The sequence below is a fragment of the Chlamydotis macqueenii genome, chromosome 1, assembly GCF_036417535.1.
Source record: "Chlamydotis macqueenii isolate bChlMac1 chromosome 1, bChlMac1.mat, whole genome shotgun sequence".
Lineage (NCBI taxonomy): Eukaryota > Metazoa > Chordata > Aves > Otidiformes > Otididae > Chlamydotis > Chlamydotis macqueenii.
The window spans coordinates 56197567-56219028 of record NC_141556.1 but is presented as its reverse complement, the minus strand read 5'-3'; the positions used below and the strand labels follow the sequence as shown (position 1 = coordinate 56219028).

General features: G+C 44.9%; 1 protein-coding gene across 2 annotated transcripts in view; it reads left to right on the top strand.

Annotated features, from left to right (window-relative positions):
* Positions 1-21462, top strand: part of CACNA1I (calcium voltage-gated channel subunit alpha1 I) — a 170643-nt gene that overhangs the window by 65218 nt on the left and 83963 nt on the right. The window contains exons 4-5 of one of the 2 annotated variants that reach the window (XM_086740121.1): positions 16374-16485; positions 17474-17607. In XM_086740121.1, the coding sequence (XP_086596247.1) occupies positions 16374-16485; positions 17474-17607 (246 nt within the window). Of the gene's footprint in view, positions 1-16373; positions 16486-17473; positions 17608-21462 lie in introns of those variants that run through there. The other variant, XM_086740123.1, reaches the window with a different exon arrangement.

Here is a 21462-nt window from a genome sequence, read left to right as displayed (position 1 = left end):
GGCTGTATTTCCCTAGGGATGCCATACATCTCATGGGTTCCTGCTCTTCTCTGCCCTGGTTGCTTTACCCTAGTCTCGTGCTGCGTCTCACCAGCCTGCTGGTGGAACTGTCAGTGGGGACAGAGCTCTGAGATGAGAAACAAGAAGCAGAAAACTGACCCGAAGTGGTCACAGTGACTGGTTGAAAAGGGAAATTTTTAGTTCCACTTTTCCCCCAAATAAGCAGACAAACATATATGTGCATGTCCACGCTGCTCCTTTTTATGTATTATGCAATAAATTAAATATTGATCCCTAAATTTATGTGCTACTGAGATTAGAGGTGTGGTGGCCAAGATTTGATGGGGTCTGGAAAGAGGAGCTGGAAGTGGTTGTCTCGCCCCACCTGAAGTTGTCAAGGTGTTCTCTGTGTTTGGACAGTCCACTGTTTCTGTGCCGTGGACTGAAAGGTGATTGCTTCATTCAGGACCACGTCTGTGCAGCCTGTGGGGGTTTGCTGGCTTCAGTGGCTTTGTTTTGGATCTTGGTAAGTGGTAGTTACAGGGGAAAGCGCTAAAAGATCACAGCAGTTCCTTCTGCAGAGCACAGGGTTTCAGTGCAATTAGGATAGGGAATAATGATCTCTTACTGCTCTGTTTCTTTCAAATTAGGGTGAATTGTAAAAAGTAGGGGAATTCTCAAACATGGGAAGAAAAAGCCTTCTCGGGAGAAAGATTAAGCTTCCAAATAGGTGACACTGCTTAAAATGGAGGACTTTGACCATTTAAAAGCAACATGTGCATTGAATGTGTCCTCAAAAGGCCTGGTATGCTAGGTGAAGAAATAAAACACCAGAGAAATCATCAAAATGCTTGAATGTACTTGCCTCCCCAATGAAAGCCCTAGTTCAGCTCATGATTGTCCTACGTACGTGACCTATGTCCTTGTATACGTTACACATGCATAGGCATACTTCCTTTGGAAAGCTATCACCCAGCAGCCTATAACAGGGCCAACATAAGTCTATCATTTCTTTTTTATACACCTTCAAACAAAACCCTGCAAGGCGGCATCCAGGAAGCTGAAAGGAGGAGTGTGAGAGAGAAGTGTGACTGCTAATGGGGGAGGAAAGGATCAGGCGTGCGTGTGTGTGTGTGGGGAGGCTTCACAGAAATGGTCTCAAAGCACGGAGAGATAGACAGAACCAGCAAAGAGCTTTGTACACGACAGTGCAGCCTGGTGTGATGATTGGCACTTGGAAATTTATGGCTCGGTGAGGCTGAAAAGTATATTTGAAGGGTCGCTAGAACTAATTACCCTGGAGAAATGAAGCTGGGCTTAAACAAAAAAAAAATTATAATAGCGGTCACCACACACAAAATATTGGTGCAAATTTGTGATTTTTTTTTTTTTTTTTTTTTTTTCTTCCCCCCTCTGTACCCTCCTCCCCAGTCTCAGTGACAGGTGGGTGTGAAGGGTGCAGAGCAAGGGAGAGGCAGGGGGAAAATTTGCCTTATCAGGCTGGTGCAGAATGCCGGGGTTCAGGCGTGTGGCTGACTCCAGACCCGGCACACTGTGGCTGCCCTGGCCCGCAGCTGCTGCCTGGCAAGGGTCCCTCGCCCCACGGGGCTGCAGGACCTTGGCCACCTGGCTGTTGGCTGGTGATTTGTCATCCTGCTCGATGGTGAGGGGGGCTGGGAGGAGAGCTGGATTTAGGGACAGGCTGTTCTTTCCGGGAAAGTGATGGGAGCTCTTTTGCACTCATTTTTTGAGATTTACTGTGGGTCCTCAGTGGCTGGCTCCTCCAGGCATGCCAAGTCTGTCTTTACTATCCTGACCTAAGCTCTGGCTTTTCTTTTCCTTCTGCTTGCTGTCATAAATAATGTGAAAGCTCTTTAAACGCAGTGAAGCTAAGTGGGTGCTCAAAGCGTGCCTAAGAGGAGGCTGTGCTTTATGCACCGTGGAGGTGTGGATGCCTCCTGCTTCAGCCTCCTGCTGTAGGAAAAGGTATGGCAACTTCTTTTCCAGAAAACTGGTGGTGCAGAGGGGTTTTCCCATCTTCTGAAGAGGTGCTATGGCAGCATCGTCCTTTCTTTTCCCTGACTGCAGCTACCTGAGGGAAAATGTTTTTTTCCCTTACCCGATTCAGGCCAAAATAGACACCATTCCTGCACAGCACAATGTCCCATGGGAATGGACACGTGAAGCAACATGCTTTCTGGCAGCGAAATGGGTGGATGCTTGAGGCACAGCTCACAGCAATGACTTCTCAGCCCTCAGCCCTCTCTGTCTCCTGACTCTCCATGAAAACTGGTGGGTTTTTTTGTTTTGTTTTTTTTCCTGCATTTTTCTCATGTTCCTTGACAAGTCTTGTCATTGCCGAGTTGACGCAGGTAAGCTGAAGTGGGACAGGCCAAGGGTTTCTGCTTGGAGAAGCATGTGTATGTGGTTAGCGGACTGAAGGAAGGGACTCTTTCCCTCTAACTCCCAACTTTCCTCTCCAGAGCTCCCATCAAGCTCAGTAGCACCTTGCTGATGGTGATGATGAGGACGCACTTGGTACTGTCAGCTTGCATCTGTGTTGCTTTCCCAGCCAGGTGGCATTTTGGGTTTGGGAGATGTCAGCTTGTGCAGGAGCACAGACGGCTTCTGGTTTGGGTTTGATAGTCACTATATTGGCTGCATATGCTGAGTGGATGTGATGCACAAACAGATTATGAGGAGAGGAGATAATTCTGTTGTCTGCTATGCAAGCAGCCGGATGTGTGATGGCTATGAGACCTGTAAGATAATTTGACACCTAATACAAGGGTGTCAAATCCCACAAGGTATATGAGTACACTAGAGACAGCTGTGAAGGAGCCTGTGGTCGTGGTACGTCTTAGTGATATAAGAATCTTGTAGGAAAGAAGTCTTGAAATATAAGGGTAGATTATTAAAAAGAAAGCCTAAAGCTAAAACTTTTATGGTAGTCTCTTCTATTACACTGCTGGCTCCGTGTCTGATTGTATCCAGACAGGAAGAATCATTCTCAGATGAAAGAAAAGATTGTGTAGAGATGATGTGAGCTTTAAGTCACTGCTAAACCTATCTGGAAAGGGATACGCTTGTGTAAGGGGTAGGAGAATAAATTTGCAGAAGGTGATGGGTCTGCCAAGTGCAGATATTCTGAGTCTAGTGGTAGCTGGTATGTTATCTCGGAGAACAGTGTATGAAGCCACTGCTCCTGATGGGCCCTTGGCAGGGCTGCACTGGGCATGAAGCAGCCATCCTAATCCATGAAGAACGACTTTATCACATGTATCTGGTCGCTGGTGCCCACCATTGCCAATGTCTTGCCTTGCTGAGCTGGGCAGGTTATCAACAACTTGGTGTTGTTTGGCTTGGTGATCTACTGATCCGGGGGGTTTCAGAGGTGAAATGTCTACATCACGACACAGACTTCCCTGCGGTGGACCTTTGCAGGCTGCCGTGACCCCATCTAAACTCTGTCCTCTGGGACAGGGGAAGATGGCTGGGTTGGTACTCTGCTCACCAACATTTTGTACTAGTTATGTCCCAGCTTAACCATAATCTTTATTCCATCTTTATGGTAAAGTCACTTTATTGCTATAAACAAAAGGGAGGTAGACTGCTGGAAATGAGGTAAAGAGGACAGTATTTAAACAGTGTGTGTACTGCGGAGAGCGAGGAGGAATCTGATGATAGCTGATTAGTGGAGAAGGCAATGAAACCTGCATGAGACAATGGAATGCAAGTGATCAGTAATTAACATGATGGAAGATGGATGGCTGTGAGGCAGCAAAGGGTAATCCAATAAAGAGCAGCTCCTGCAGAGTCACACAGAATTTGGGGTGGTTGTTAAAAATTAAAACAAAACAAAACTAATAGGCTGATAAGAAAGACTCTGAAAAGAGAAAGGGAAATACTTGGCATGTCTGGAGAGGATGGGGCAGTGAGCTAGGTGGAACTGGTATGTCCAAAATGAAATTACATTAAGGCACATCTATAGTTTCTGACTGGAAACTGTACAAGGCAGAATAAGTTAGGCTGTAAATAAAAGGAAGAAGCATATATTTCCAGATGCTGTCAAAATAAACAGAGTGTGAAGTTGAATCTATTTGAAAGCAAATAGGTCACAGGAATATGAATGCGGTGATAGCAGTGTACTACTAGTCCTAAATCTGAAGAGAGGTGATGAATACAACAGGCAGAAAGACATCAAAGAGGTAGCTGAACTATGCAGTACTGATGACGGAGATTTTAGCTAGCCTGTGCTAGCTAAAGCAACATGCTACGTAGGAACCACTTTTTTTTTTTTTTTTGGAGCTGGTCGTTCTGCAGTCAAAAGTGTTGATAATTTGCACTTACATGTCATGACTTTATCGAAGGAACCTAGAGCTCTCTTGGAAGGGGGCAAATTCTTTGGCAGATTGGAAAAAAGAAAGATGCATGGGTATTAGGCTGAACTTAGTGTAACACTGTCATAACTATGGGATGAAGTTTATCTTGAGATCCCAATGAAGGTATCAGAGAAAGATGGAGGTAGATAGAGAGCATAGGTGTTCTGGCTCCTGCCTGTCTGGGCACTGCACACCTGAACAGCCAGAGATCTTTCAGGATGAGTGCAAGGAGCCCTACATTTACAGTAATCTATATGCAGTACATGACTTGCCTCTATAAAGTGGAACTTGGAAACTCTTTTCCATTGTTCTCAGGAGAGATTTATGGGAGAACCATTCTCCCTGTGGGCACTGTCCTCATCAAATGCAGCTGTAGTTGAGATAGAGAACAATCTTAGGTCAAAGACTCTGGAGAACAAATTGGGAGACTTTTGCTCAGTTCCCAGCTGTGCCCCATGTCTCCTATCTGCCCTTGGGTAAATCTGCTTGTTTCTATGTGCTCTGGCTTCTTGTGTGCAGAGCAGAGATCGTAATGCATCGTTAACCTGTCCTGTTTGGTTAGATTAAAAACTCTTTGGAGCAGGCAGCATGTTTTACCGCATGTTTATGTAACACTTTGCATAATTTGAATTTGATCTCTGCTAGTGTCATCTAGGACATGTAGAGATACCTCATAAATAATACTAATAATGTTTTAATATTGATAATGCTTAGCACATTCACAGCATTTAACCCCCCTAAACCAGCACTCAATACTGTCAGCATCATGGTGAATTGACCATGAGTCACGTTGGCTCCTTTTCCTGGCATGGTGCAATCTGTCAGCTAGCCAGGAAGCTGAGGAGTTTAGTGAATACATTCTGAGTGTCAGGAACACCTGAATTTTAATGCAGGCCCAGGCGGTAACTTGCTGTGTGATCTCTGGGTAATGTTTTTTTTCTAAAGGAGACTCTGATCTCTGGCCGTCTGACTTGAGGCAGTGGGAGCCCGATGCTTGGAGCTTCAGAATTCTTGTTGGCTATGTTAGAAATGACGAGTATTACACACTTCTGAAAATCAGTCTCCAGGCAGCTTGTGCATTGGAGAACCCAAATTGGAGGCCGCTCTGGAAAAACTTGCTCCTCTCCTGCTTGCTTTCTTATCAGTAACAAAGAGGAAGTATTTATGTACCTTAAGAGGTAGTTGTGGAAATTAGTAAAAGTTTATCTACTGTTTTGAAGGAAGAGCTGGATGGTTTAAATAATCTCCTTTTCACTGACTGCTCAGGTGAAGCACGCTCTGTTGCAGGATGTAAGAGAAGGGAAGAAAAACAAAGCAGATGTACAAGGAGAGTACTGGTACATCTGCTCATCCACCATAGGGTCCCTTCTCCTCAAATGAAAAGCTTAAATAACGGGCATCTCTTCCCTCCCCTCACAGGTACCTCTGTCACATGTACACGTCCAGAGCTTCCTTTTCAGGAGGCCATCCATAGTCCTTGAGGAGGTTCCAGCAGCTGCAGTGAGCCTGCCTGCTGGCTGGAGCTCCTAGCCTCCAGTTATCTGCTGAGACAGTTGTTTACAATCGCTCCTTCCTCCAAGTATGTGTCCTGCAGGCTACTGGTGCCAGTTCTTCCAGCATACCCTCTGGGAACCAGGGCAAAGGGGCCTGGGATTCATCTAGCTACAAGCCTTCAAAAAAAAAAAAAAAAAAAAAAAAAGAAGAAAAACAGTGAGGGGAAAATGTGCATTCAGAGTTGGAGGTGGGGAATGAAACTCTGAAAAATAATGAGTTTTATTTAATTACAGCCAATAATTAAAGAAACAACAGGAGCTCAAACCCAGCTCTTCTTTTTATTGCCCTGCATTTTGCTTAGACTGTATGCAATTTCTTCTGAGTGACCTTACTTCTGAATTAATCTTTATTTACTTTGCTGCAAAGCCTTGTCACCACATGACTTTCTTTTCTGTACTGAAGCACTTGTCAGAAAAGCCTGCTAAGCTAAGCACCAAGCACATGATTTAGTGATGCTGTATCCACTGAAAGCATCACCTAGCTGGGAGAAGTGAGGAAGGCAAAGTGGCTTTGTCCCGTCTTTCTGCCTCTCCAATTCAGGACTGCTTCTGAAGTCGGAGTACCCTCTCAGATCAGTTGGCCTTGGAAACTGTCTGTGTGGAGGAACAATTTGCTCACTTCTGCAACCTTCACCAAGTGATGTGCTGGAGTACAGGATACTGCCCTGTTGCCTGCAGAGTGCAGAGCCCCTGCACAGAAGGACATGCACTCCTTTTCAACTGTGAGAAGGTCCATAAATTCATACGTTGTGCTTTCATGGTCATCTCCACATTCCTGTAAGGTGAGACAGCCTTTTATCAAAGGTGCCCTAAACTCCCTTCAGACATATTTGTGTTTTGCATCCCTGTGAGCTCCGCTTGGACGACTCGTGTGACCTTTGCCAGAGATGGGTGGGAAGTTGCAAAGAATGCAAAAAGCGATCTGTAACATCTGAAAACTAGGATGGACTAGAAGGACAACAGTGATGAACAGAGAGACCAGTGCAAGAAAAAGGAGCAGGAACAGGAAGACAGTGGGTTTTAGACCTTCAGTGCTGGTGGGGTTTCTTTTACCTGTTTTCCAGGGGAACAGCTTTTCACCATAAGGCAGATGTTTCTTCTGTCTCCTTGTATTTGCTATAAAGTAGCAGGGGAGAAAAACAACCTCAAAAGCAACACCTAGGACCTATACCTGTGTGTTCTCCGTATGTCTGCGCTGTAGTCCTGGGGACATGTCTCCCAGCCCGCCAAGCTGGAGCAGTGACAGGCAGCTGCACAGCAGCACCCATTTCAGGAGGTTCATTGATATATTCACTTTGTGCCGCACTGACCATTTCCCAAGGCCTGCTGAACCTAAAACCCACAATAAGAGGACAAACCCCACATTACAGGGAAGGAATCAACCACACTGCCCTTTGCTTTAGACTCTGCTTGACACTTTGCAGCCAACTTTTCTCCCTTATGTGCACCTTCCTTCCACCTGTTTTCTTTTATGAGCTACCAGAGAGCTTATCTGGTAGGCTTGAGGGGCAGAAGTTGGTCTCACCAAAATCAATAGGAGGCAAGAATCTGTATGCTATAAAAAGTCCCACAAAATGTTCTTGTGCATCCTTAAGGGTCTGCATGTCTTCCAAAACCTAGCCCTTTGTTCCTGATTTCTGAAAAAATATTATTTCCCCTCTTTATGCTGTTTCATTCCAAACATATAAGCATTACTTCCATTAGGGTGGGAGAAGGAGGGCTCTAGAAAGCAAAAGAGGAAGAGACAAAAGCAGAAGAAAAAAATAAAATTAAAACCATTAGGAGCAGTAGCAAGGGGAAAAAACAATACCTTAATTTTTTTTTTTTTTTACTTCTCTTGCTTTCCCTGCCCTCCCAAATCTATCATCACTAGTTCTTTCCTTCTGCCTTTCTCAAAGTTTAGTCCCATAAACACTGCTATTGTAGTGCTATGTTTATCTTGAGGGTATGTCTAGTGCATCCACCCAAGATAAGGACCTTGTTCAAACCTATCATTATGTGAAGGCCAGAGAAGGGACCTATGTACTGCCAAACATGGCAAGACTGTTGCATTAGTTTGAAAAGTGCTGGGGAAAATTTAGGCAACTTTGGATGGTGTTTCTGGAAGACAGAGCAATGAAGCAGAGAAGCAAAGAAGGAGGAGTTGGAGAGATTTTTATTTTTCTTGCAAAGCGCTTCATGTTTTTACACTTTGGAAGGAACCTTCCACCAAATAAGCTTGACTGCATCCAGATTCAACCAGATAAAAAGCCAACAAAAAACAACCCCACCGTGGGTCAGGCTCTGGTTTGAGAATGGTGACTCCACCTGCCTTTATGGTCTTCTCACTTCCTGGGGCCATGCATGATGGGGGGCCTGTATTAGAGCATTCAGCTGTCCCATTCAGATTTTGTGACTCTGGAGCACATTGCTAATTCAAATCACTCCTGAGCTGCAAAGTTCTGCTTGCCTTGGCCTGCCCTGATCACAGATTCAAGTCTTCTCTACAGTGGAGGTCCAGTCTAGTGCAAAAATAAAGACTAACTCTTGTGAGATCCCTATGTTGCCACTTATGTGCATAGGGAATTACCTCTGCAAAGCGAAATCTCAATAAGCAGTAAGAGCTTTACAGTTTGAATCCCAGTTTAGTGATTCAGGGAGTTTCCTCTGGTGTTCCTTCCCTGGTGTCTGCTACCCGTACAGCTCCATCTGCAGCAGGAAGCAGTTGCTGAACCTGCTGCTTTGACCAGGAGATCTTGGAGCAAAATTCCTTCAACTGTCACATAGCATAATAATGTTCTGAGCTGCAGTCCTATCATCTCATGCTGAGACCTTGCTGAAGCTCCTAATGTGAAGCCAGGTCAGGTTTTGGATGGCTAACTCCAAGGCAGAGCCAGAATGCTGCAGGAGGCACCATTTGGGAGTCAGCTGGAGGTGCGATTCCTCAAGTCAGCCTTGAACTGATCCCGCAGCATGGTGGAGGATTGTTTTGATGGCAACTAAGACATGCAGCCGCAGTCCCAGCCATCTGAGGATAATAAAAAGTTCTTTCCCCAGGAACAGCCATTACCTCTCATACCCTACTCAAGTTTAAATTTGGGTAATTACTTTCCTCTGACCTAAAAAAAAAATAAAAAATAACCAAACCATTCTCAGGTAGTTATTTTTCAGGATACTAATATATATTTTTTTCATGCTTCCTGTGGTAAACAGCTTTGTAGGAATGTTACACACTGTTAAACAGATGCTCTGTTGCAACCTGAAAGCTAGATGCAATTTGAAGGAGGATCATTATCAGTAGAGAAGCGCTGGGGCCCAGCTGCTGAAGGCAGGAGATAGTCATTAGTAGTAGGGCTGTGTAGCAGCCTAGATGAAGACGCATGGTATTTGTGAGATATTTGAATAATTAGCGGTGGGATCTGCACACCTCTTCTGAAGAGACCACCAGGTTGCTTCAGAAGATCAATGAATATCCATCCAGGTGGTATGACAGCCAGCCAGAATTCTTGGCATAACTTGCACTAGCTTTAGGACCGGCAGGCTCTCCTGTGGTTGCTGTGATGAAGAGCATCATAAAGAAGCCCTGCTTTCTCCCTGCAGCCTCCCATTTGATTAGGGGCCCTCTGTGCCCTCTTGTGGCCTTACAATAGGCCAGAGCTCTCTTATTGTGTTCCTGTTTCTAGAATATCTGAAGACTTGTCTCATTGCATTAATACCTCTGTCTATTTGCTCTTCAGATTCCTTCTTAGCCTCTTAATCTCCGTTGTACGTTTTTCTTGCCAGAGGTTAAATTTCTTTCTATTTGTTTTGGTTTCACTGGACTTGTGAGTTTAATGGATGCAATTAGCAGGTCTGAATAAATCATTATGGAATAGAAAGAGTTTTAAGAAATGAGAGATTTGCTTAATTTTGTTTCTGTAATTAACAAAACAAAACACAACTTTCCAAAAGCCATCTTCAATATTCCCTGACTCTGCAGGTGGATGCGGTGTGGTGTATGAGATACAAGTGACTTAGTTCTCATTAGTCTCTAAGCTAAATCTGAATTTGAGCTACACAGCCAAAAGCCTGTGCCTGTGTGGCCTGGTTACAGGACCTGCTTTCTGAGCAATCATGTAAAGTTAGACTGATAAGAGAGGCTGACCTATGGTGCTTTATTTTGTTGATGTTTATCTGATTTAATACAGATGCAACTGAGTCTTTTTCTTTTCTAGTGAACTGTTCTCTATGTAAAATCCCTTCCGAAAGGCAGAAACATTGAAGTATTGCCAAGCATTTAAAATCTCTCTACTCCCGCCTTCTTCTGTAGTTTCTTGTGCTGTGCCCCAGTAACACCATCACAGGTTTTGTAAGTCTTCCCTAGTGCCTCTCAAATCAATGTAACAGTCCTGCTGCGTTTGGCAGTACTGCAGTCCTTTCCTTGGTATCAATATTGTGAAAGACTTGAAGACCTCAGCGATACATGTGTCAGCTGTCCAAAGTTCAGGTGCTCCTCTTTCGTGAGAAGAGTGTATAAATTATGATGTGATGAAAGCAAACACATACAAGAGATTACATGACATGGGAAGACCAAGAGCACGTTGACCTTGACAGCCTGTAAAAAGGCTTTACAGCTTGTCCTCTATGGCTTGGACACCATGAAATCCCAGCATTGCAGTGCTTGGTATTGGCATTTAATTTCCAGTTGACTCAGAACTCAAAGAAGGAGAGTTCTAAGTCAGGTCAAAAAACCACAACCTTTTCTCTGTAATGTTGAACCATTTCTTTACACTAAAAAAGACAAAGAAGAAATGTTTCAGCCTTTTCAAAATAGGATTTTTAAACCTTTTTGTTCTGATAAATGTTTTGATTATTTTGATCTATTTGAACACAAACACATTTTGAGATGTATTTTTCCTTTGAGTGAACATCAGGTGTTACATGCAACTTCTTCTAGTGGGTTAGTTTAGCAGATGAAGGCTGAAGAGAAAGAACCCTGTTGCTTCTGTTGGCTTGTTTTGTAGAAAAAGACCATGAAACTCCTATGCATTAGAACATGAGAAAGTAAAAAAGTGTGTGGTGATAAGAAAAAAGTGTGTGTGTGTGGGGAGGGCTGGGGAATGAGACTCACCTGTGAGGGCATCTGCAAAAGCCAACAGCAATGAGGGACAGAAAATAAGTGCTTCTTTCCCTGGAGCTACTTGTTTCTCTGACCTTCACAACACAAATCACTCCTTCCATTATAAATGAAATATTAACTGTCCTGCTGCAGTTACAGCATCCTACTGGCTTCTTGCAGGAGGGTCACAAAGCAAGGGAGGAAAGCAGTGAAGGAAGACAGCACTGTCCTTAGCTTATTTCAAAAGGAGGGAAAGAAAATGCAACCATCGCAAACTGGAATCACAGCTGGCAGGAAGCTTGGTGGGATGAGAGGGAGGTGGAGAAGAACCCGAAGGGGAGGCAGAGAGGAGTGATGGTGCAAACGTGCTGTCTCACCTGCCAGGTGTCCACATCTGTGCCTGCCTGGCTCCAGCTCAGGGGTGGGAAACCACGAGGAATTGTTTGTGCGGGTGGCCAGCTTTTGGGATGCATGATACAGGGCTCTGTTTCCAGTTCAGTCACTGAACTGCTCTACCGCAGCAGGCTCTTCTGTCTGTTTCGGCATGGGAACAGATGCTACCATGACCAGTCAAGCCACAGAGCTGGCTTTTCCCCCTTGCTCTAAGTGCTTTGTAGCCAAGGCATTTCTCCTGCAGGTTGAACAGGCCTGAGATATTCAAGACCTGAATTGGCACAAGGCATGCCCTAGGAGCGGTTTGGAGATAGCAACAAGAAAGACTGAGGGATTGTCGTGCTTGTAAAGCTTACGTATTTTCTGTGCTGTTAGGAGCACTAGCCACTGGGGAGCTCTTTGGGCCTGGTGCGCTTCTTACTCTTCAGCTGATGGTGGAGGAGGAAAGGAAAAAGAGGAGAGGGGACCCAAAGTATTGCTTCATTTTGTTGTATTTTTGTCAGTGATAAAAAGTAGAGGTTGAGATTGATCCCGGGAACGTTAAGTGGTACCCAGTTTTTCACATACAACCTATTTACAGCTCCAATACAGCGCACCTTGCTTCTGCTGTTTGTCATTCAGGAATCGAGCCCAGAATCTTTGCCTGTATCTAATCGCCCATTTCTAACATCATCTTGCATTATGCATAGTCACATTAACAAGCACTGCTGCAATGCGTCCAGCTCCCAGAAAAACACCTGTAGATCTCCTTAACTCTCCTGTAACTTGTGACTTTCGGCACTGACTCCATCCCAGGTTTGGGATTGGATGATGGTTCTTTTTTTGGTGTGTGCTGGTGATGCGCGTCACCCCTTGAGTCTCTCCCCATCCCAGACTTGCCCAGTCCATTGGAAAACATGATGGAGGGTCAATGGAAGCACATTGGCTGCCTCTGGCCAGCAGCTGGCTGGGCCCTGCTCAGGGTGTGGAGGCACAAGGATGGGACGCATCAGCAGAGCAAAATGTTGCTGACACAGGCAGGCACCAGCTATAGAACCAGTACAAAGAAACATGGTTTAGGCAAAACGTAATTAACCTAGATAAGGATCCTGATGCCACGAGACAGTGCTGAAGTCAAGAGCTTAACAGGACTTTTACAAGGAGGAGACAGTTATGTGAATAATGAGAATAGTTTATTGTTAAAGGAGTCAGGAAACCTTTCTCCTTTGCTGTTTTCCCTTTTTCAAGTGAACACCATGACCCCTTTATCTGTAAGGGCTTGAATCAACTGCTAACTGTCACTGTTAGGGGAAAAACCTCCCTTTAAGGGTAAGTTATTACATAAAGGATTGCTGCGGGTTTTCTGGTACCTTTCTCTGAAGCATCTCGTGGTGGCCAAGAGAGAGGAGCTGACCATGGGCAGAAATGCCTGGGTCTCATTTTAGTTTTGAAAACCTGCGGAGGCCCCAGACCTCACTGGGAAAAAATGTAGGGGCCATGGGAAAAGGAGAGCAGTGACGAGGATGGGCTGAGGCAGGGGAGGAGAGCGTGTGTGTGGGTTCATTTGTAATTAGGAGATTTGAACTTCGAAAGAAGTTAATTAGTAATGAAACTTCTGACTGTATGATGCAGATTGTGAAGACCGGCTTTGTCAGCAGCTGAAATTAATTACAGGCTCAGGCACAGGGAAAAGGAGGGGGTGAAGGATGTGGGGAGGCATCACCGAAAGAAAGATGATAAACCTGGCTGCAGGCTGTTGCCGTGGTGATGGGAGGCAGTCACTGTGGTTGACAGCAGTGACACATTGAAGGCAGCAGGTACTTCTAATTACCCCCTCCACCGACCCAAGCAGGCAGCAACCCCTCTCGACTCAGGGTAGCAGATGCTCTGGTTTTCTCTTCACACTTTCTTCCTCTCTGCTGCAGGTTGGATGTGCATTTTCAGGGTCCTTGCCTGCTCTGAAAGGAAAACTGTGGGGCAGCAGCAGAAGAGCTTTTCCTAATGTCACTTTAATAGCCCAGGAGCAGCCAGCGATTCAGCGGCATCCTCAGGAAGCCTGGACAACACTGGCAAACTTTCAGAGACCTGGTATGCGAAAAGCAGCCAGGCACAGGTGTTTTTTTTTTTTTGAGCAAGATGATCAGGACTCAAGCATCTGGCCCAAATTGCAATGTTTTGGGGAGCACTCACCATTGCTGGCCAGGTCTTGTGCTTTGGGGTCTTGCCAGCTGCCCAAAAGCACCCTGCCACGGTCTGCATGGCCTGAGGAGTGCACTGCAAGGGGAGCGAGAGGAGCAAAGGGAGCATCCCAACCACCCACATGCTGCTGCTGAAGCATGTGCACAGAAGTGTAGATCTGTATGAAATAAATCCCTAACTTTGAGCCCCTTTGCCTGAATACTCTGAATTTGGCTGTGGTCAGAGAGTACTCCCTGCCTCCTGGGTGTCTCATGTCATGTTTTCTGGATGTTTGCTGAAGAAAAAACCCTGGCTTTTAAAACTACTTCTGCTTTTATTTTTTTTTTTTTATGTATTAATTTAATCCAGGGCTTTTCTGAGCACCGGCTCTGTCTGTACATCTCCTGACTGCCTTATGCCCAGGGAGGGGGACTTTTGCAGCCGCTGGCTCAGCCCACGTAAACTCTTCTGGCCCCTCAGTGTCTTTCAGCACCAATCCTTCTGTCAGGGCTTCACTGGCACTGCCTTTTGAATAGCTGTCAAAGCACCTGCTGCAAAATAGAGAGCCTGAGAGAGCTGGGACTGCTCAGCCTGGATGAGAGAAGGCTCAGGGGGGTTTTATTCATGTGTAGAAATACCTGATGGGGGGAGTGAAGGAGACAGTCAGGCTCTGTGCAGTGGTGCCCAGTGACAGGGCAAGAGGCAATGGGCACAGCTTGAAACACAGGATATCAAATTTAACATAAGAAAACACTTTTTCACGGTGTAATCAAACACTGGAGCAGCTTCCCCAGTGACGTTCTGGTGCCTCCATCCTTGGAGATATTAAAAACCCAACTCTGAACAATTGCTGCAGTTGATACTTTGAGCAGGGGAGCTGGACAAGATGACCTTCAGAGGCCTCTTCCAACATCAACCATTTTGTGTTTCTGTAATTAAGTGAAAGATGATGCCTACCAGGTTTTGAAAAGTCCAGAAAAAATTGCAGTCTTACCTGAAAAGCCTGTGGGAGCTAATGGAAACCTCTCCAATTGCTTTCCTGGGGTTTGGATCAGGTCATTGAAGAAACGTGTAAAAGAGAGAGAAAGGCAGAAAGTTGAAGCTGTGTTGTGTAGACATCTGAGGGTAAACATTTTATTTGTGTCCTTTTTGGTGTATTCCTCTCAGAAAAGACCTCTGGTTTTGAAGCCTACATCGAGGGTGGGCTCCATGTGCATTATTTTGTACAGCACTTGGGAATAACTTTGCGAGGGATAGTGATAACATGTTCTTCAAATCACCTCATACATGATTGGCACGGTAGAGCTGGTGCCCTGCGCTTGTCTGATTTTGCAACTGAAGGTAGCTCACCAAAAACCAGGTAGGGGAGAAGAGAAAGAATTGATATCTTTGAAATCAGATTGTGCAGGTTAGTCATGAATCACTGTCAGAGAATGAGCACAGAAGAGTTGCTCAGAACAAACCATAGCTGTTGAGTGTCTTTCAGAAGTGACCAGAGATACAGGACAGTGTTTTGGATTCAGTTCTGCAAGGACTGAAAATGGGTGGACTCAGTAGGTTGTATTTTAAGTGGATAATTTCTTGCCTCTGTTATTTTAAATTTTTTTTAAAATTGCCTGAAAATGGAAACTGAGCAGATGTGTCTGTGAGGTGTGTTACAATACCCAAGGAGGATGGTTCTGCCAGAGACTGGGGATCCATTCTTATTAGACCTACAGCTCTGCTCTGCAATGTGAACACTGGGAAGACATCACAGAAATGTGCCCACTTTTAGAGCGAAAATACTGCAAACGAGTTCTTGGATAAGTGTGTTTCAGGTCTTAACACTGCTTCAGGAGGAGAGGGATGATGAAGAGTAGGCAGGTAGAGGGTGTGAAGAGCACAGAGAAGGTCACACAAATACACATTTTTACCCTCTTCTGTAATATATAAATGAAGCGGCACTTGATGAAATTAAAAGGCAACAAATTAAAAATAAATAGGAGGAAACAATTTTTAATGTAAAGTATAATTAGCCGATGTAGCTCACGGCTGCCAACTATTATTGAAGCAGATATTTTAGTAAGATTATCAACAAAGGATTCAAATGAATAAGCAAAGCATCTGCAGGGACACCACTGTAGCTGGTAAAACAATTATAAGGGCTATCAATCCTTATGCTTCAGGGTATAAATAGATCACCAACTGGGGTCAGAAATGCAGTTTCCCCCCATGGTTACTGAATAACTTAATTAGGCATAGTGTAGAGTTTTATCCAGCATGGGTCACTGTTGGAAGCAGAATAACAGATTGGATGGACCATTGACCTGTTCCAATGTAGCAACTTTTTGTCTCCAAGTTCCTTTAAGAAGGGAAGAGGGAAACTTCTAGCCTTGTGTTGTACCCCCTTCCCAGAAGGGCAGTAATCACTAGGCTCACACAGAGATTTGGCTCTCCATGTTGTTTTAGATCCCTAGATCAGAGAGATCTCTGCTACGTTTGAGTATAGGCCACAATGGAAAGTCTCTTCTGTGTATTTAGAAGACTCAGTAAACCGGCAGAGGAGTGAGAATGTGTTTAACTATGGCAGTGATTTGACTTGTATAAATACCTTAGGCCTTTGTACTACCTCTACTTTCCCCTTTTCAAAAGAGTTTTTGGCTTAATCAAGGAGTGGAGTAGTGAGGAACTGAGGGGAATAACGTAAGAATGTAATAAATCAGCCTATCAGCAGTTGTTTCCCTTAATCTTCCTATTTTGTCACCCCGAGCCTAGAGCAAGCTTATCTCAGCCATGATGCTTTTATAGAAGTTTTCCTTGATTCTTTTCCACCTGGTTTGAGTGCGTCAGTATGATGGTGATTCTGCTAAACTGCGTTACCCTGGGGATGTACCAGCCGTGTGAGGATATGGACTGCCTTTCTGACAGATGTAAAATCTTGCAGGTAAGCAGACTTCCTTCTTGCTGTGATGGACAGCCTTTCACGTATGTTTTCCTTCAGTGTGTGGGCAACACCTTCCCAGACAGGTTAGCAATAATGCCCCTGGCAGTAAGCTATCTTGTTGTAAAATGGCAAGAGCTTTCCTTGAGGAGGGAAATGGGACGTGAGAGAGATAATGAATGAAGTCTACTTATGACCATGCAATACAGAACAGTTGCTAACCTTCCTGATCCTGTGCGTAAGGAGGGGTCTCCTGATATAGACATCTGCCTTGTAGATGTCTACCTCCAGGTAGCCTGGAGGTAAGCCAGGGAGAAATAACTAAGGTTATAGCACCCAGGCAGGAAAGAATAGCAGCTCCTGATGCATTTGCTGCTCTGAAGAGCAAGGGTACTACTGGGTCCTCAGGTAACATAGCATTCAGGATGCCCAAAGAGAGAAGGCACAGAAGGCATGCCAAAAAGGGCCATGGGTACATCCAGCCTATGAATACACTAGCTGTGCTTGCTGCTTCCCCAAAGAGAAGGTGACAGCAAAGGTTGTCATCTGTAGTGCTGCTGAGGCTGCAGTGTTCAGATATCTGAAGCCTCCATGTGCTGCTCAAGCTGTGTGTGAAGCTGCACTATGTCCTCAGCTGAGACATTTGCAGTGGGGTGATGAGGAATCCCTCTTGGGAGGCCTTGGCCAGGGAAACACCATCCTTCCAGGTTTGGACCTGATGGTGCTGAGTCAACACCTCCTTTCAAGTCCATGTGAGTCTGAGTCTATGTAATTACTTCACCCATGGGGAAAAAAAAACCATGAAAGCCTCTTCTTGCTTACTTGAGCAGCAGCGAGCTGTGATGCCAGGGCTGCATGGAAGAAGCTTTTCCAGCTCTGCATCTAACTAATTTTCAGAAGTACTGAAGCTCGTATTTATCTCGCATTCTGCATTTTAAAGTGTAAGGCTGAGAATGTTGATCAAACGTGCTCTTGGGTTTCTGTTTGGCAGGTATTTGATGATTTCATCTTCATCTTTTTCGCCATGGAAATGGTCTTAAAGATGGTGGCCCTGGGGATCTTTGGCAAGAAGTGTTACCTTGGAGATACCTGGAACCGCCTAGATTTCTTCATTGTCATGGCTGGGTAGGTTGACAGTTTCTGCTTTTATTTGTTCTGTGTTTGTTAGTTTTGCATGGAGCAGGAAAACACTCCCCATCTGAAGACTACATGAAGATTAGTGGCAACTACAAATGTTTTTCCTTAGATGTACCAACTGGAGTTAAGCCTCTCTGATACTGATGGCAGATGAAAGTGAATTTTCGCAAAACTAATAATACTACTCTTGATTTGCCATGGTGTAGCTAAGGAGAAAGTTTCCACTCTGGTGCTGCTCCAGTACATCTGCAGAGCTGGAATCAGATGTGCTGGGATTGGCGGTCTATGGGAGAAACAGTAAACAAGGTGGCTTAGCTCCCTAGCTGTTGTGCAGCTGTCTATGTCGCACAACTTCTGGAGATGGTGTTAATTTGTACCAGCTGAAGAACTAGCCCAGAAACTTTTTCTTGTTTTTAAAATATCTGAGTGGAAGACATGTAACCTTTACCAGAACCAAGCTAGCGTCTCTGTTTCCAGCAGCAGTGTTTCGAAGGTGGGAATGTCATTTTTGTTACTCTGGGCTTTCTGTCTTTGTATTGCACTGGCTTTACCCATGGTACTATTGGGACAGGTTGACATTTGAGTGTTTTTTACAACAAAGTTGCTATGGTGAAGCTCTGATTTCCCCTCTGCATGTATGAAGTGGAAAGCACACCAGGATTTGCCTATTGAATCACAGCAAAATGGCCATCTCTGACACCAGTGGGCTTGTGCTTTTTTTGAATTTGTCCATTTTTCAATTAGGTTGCCTTGTGGTATAGCAAAATAAAAAAAGGTTAGAAATAAATATGTGATACTGTTGTTCTCACAGTAAACGAACGAACGTCTTTTCAGAGAGAAACCCCCACTTTCCTCTTCCTCCCAGCAAGGGATTACTCGCATTCGCTGTCACCTGGAAGTGCGTGTGTTACTGACTGCGCCAGCAGTGAGTTTGAGCTCACTTTGCAGAGTTTTCCCCTGCGGTGCGGAGCGGCACTGTCTTTATATTTGCTTTTGACACAGTTCTTCTACAGTGAGTCTTGAAAGTAATTCCCTCTGGAGGGGCGTATAATTGTTTTCTTCTGGAGGGAGCAGAGATTTTCAAACTCAGTTCAGTTGTAAAAGTTTGAAGGCTGATTCTCAGCCAAGCTTGTACATGAAAGGAGGGCAGGCAGATGAAAGCTGAGGCTTTCTCTGAATTAACGCAATGTGTGTGAGATGGGAAGACTCTCCTTGTGGATGAGCCTGCTGTGATTTAAAATGGCCTGGCATGGAGACTGCGAGTTCATCAGGAAAGGCTGAGTTAAAGCATCTGGCGCATGGTGGTGAGAAAAGCCAGATCATTTTATCTTCTAGCTTGAGCTCCTGGTGGCAAAATTGCTGGTGACTGGATGCAGGGAAAGCGAGACCCTACCACAGCAGCGTTTGAGGAGGAAAGGGAAGAACAGGTGTATTTGAAAGAGGGACCTTGGAGCCTATGGTGGTCCTTCATGTGGGTGGTGTGGTGTGGTGTGGTTTGCTGCGAGGAGGGCTCTGCTCCAGGTGGGCACAGGATCAGCAGCATATGGAGTAAAAGGCTTGGGAACTGTGGGGGGGAGGGGGGGAGGGGTGTGGGGTGGCGTGTCTCACTCTGCCTGGTGTCCCTGCAAGCATGGTGTGTGAGTGGTGCTGTCTGGAGAGATGAAGAAATCAACAGAGCAATGCTAAATGAAAGAGAGTGAGCTCAAATGCTTACTCCATGCAGGAAACAAGTGAAATCCATGCTGCCTAGATGAGAAGGGAGTAAACCCCATTTACGTGTTTCCCTCTGTCGCTATTGCTGGCAGAAATTTGAGGCAAGAGAGAGAGTCTTTTGTGCATCTGATAGCAGTACTAGGAAGAAAGCTCATATCTGAACTCTTTTCAATGCCAAGGAGACTTAGAATCAACTCCTTGGATATAAAATAATCAGTGTGGAGGATTTTTCATTTCAGGTCCAAAACTAAAATAAATTTGTTTCCTGATTTCTATACAGTTGTCCTCATGAGGTGTCAGGCTGAAATGATAGTAATCTCATTAGAATATCTGATCTCAAAAGGCTTCTGCTAAAGAAAGATTTTTCCATTTAGTTATATAGAACTAATGACTGTATAATGTATTTCGAGTTATAAAAGCTTGTGGTTATTAATTCATTATTCTTTGAAATTCATTAAAATTGTCTGCACTGCCTAAATCAAATCCGATGCTCAAAATTGCCCTTACATACAGACTGCAGGCTTTTATTTAACCTCAGATTTAAGCCCCAGGCTTTATCCTGATTGGTCCCACACCTGAATCATGGCTTCGGCTTATTCTGGGTCCAGATGCTGCCTTAGCCTTCTGACTAAGAGAAGACATCCTGTATTAGGTCTTGCATGTTTTATCTATCTATGCCAGTGAGTTAGATCCTGGTCAGAAGGTAGTTAGTTTTCTCTAAGGGCCTTCTCCTTTTCATGACCCTGGACTATCCTTGCCTGCAAGGGAGGTAATAAATTTGGGTCTTAAGAAAATGTCCGTGATGTTGCGAAGTAATTCATTGCCTAGAAGATGTGCAGCTTCTCTCTATTTCAAGAATAAGGACAATACTTCCCAGCCCCTTCTCTTCCCTTCTCCCTTTCGAAATGAACACTAACGAGGCAGGAAAGACTAGAAGAATAAACTGTACCATGGAAAAGCAAAGTGCAGATAAGGGACGGTTCTGTTGCGTGTTCCTGGACAGCTGAGATACCTCCATCTGGCTAGCTGCATGACAGCATGTTTTATCAAAGAACATAACAATTATTTGCTGCTATTGCCCCAGACGGTGTTTTGGTTACATAAACTGTATTCAGGCATTCATTTGTAGTTTTCTCCTCACTTCCTTGGAAAGCCAGATGCTATAGTTTAAGTTAGCTGAATTCCCTTGTGTGCCCCTGCCCTGCTTGCCCCTGCTCCCCACGCAACCCAGCAGCTCAAGGAGGAAGACTCCATTGTCACTAAAAATGTTTGGTTTCCATGGTGATAGGAGTGACATCAGCAGAACTTTCTCCCCTCTTGCACACTCCCTCCCCCACCACCTTCAACGTGATTTTTCAAAAGGGATTAGAAAAAAATCCAAAACAACAATCCTAAGTCAACGCTCTCCTTCATTGTTCCCCTTGGAGCTCCTAAAACCAAATGAGGTAATTTGGTTTGAAGAATGCCAATGCTTTTGTGCGCACAACCAACCAGGGCTGCAAATTCGGTTTGCTGATGCTCCAGTTCCCAACTGCTGGCTGGCAACAGGAGGTTGCATGTTCCCAGACATTTCAAGCAGACTGTGCCTGTCACCAGCTGTCCTTGTGGGAGTCCCTCTTCCCCTGCATTTGTGATTAGGTCTTGTCTGTCATCGTTTGTTTCCCCACAGCGATGGGTGCATTCGGAGTGCTCAATCTGAGGCAACTTCAAAGGGCAGCTTTCTAAAGTTGAGAACTTAGTAAGTTTTGAAAGCTGAGATAACTGGAAACTGGAAATCATACTGGAAACTCAGGCCAGCGTCTCTATGAGCATGAATTTAGGAGAAAAGTCACTTATTTTTGGGCTAGCGCTCATCAGCTTTTTTAAGTCAGGCAGTTCTCTAGCAAAAAGAAAGTGAGCCATTTCTCCTACGCGCTCTACTCTGTGAAGCAGTTGTGTTCACGTGCAGCTGGAGATGGTGCCACTGTTCCTCTGGGAAGGCAGATGTCTCTGCATGACCCTGTCCTGAGTGTTGTCATGCAAGGAGTCAATTAATGCAACCTGCCTGGCCCTGGGGGCATTAATTCTGCTGAGGGTGTGTTTGTTCTGGCTCTCTTGAGCCAAGTGCTGTAATTCGTGATCTATGGTGGG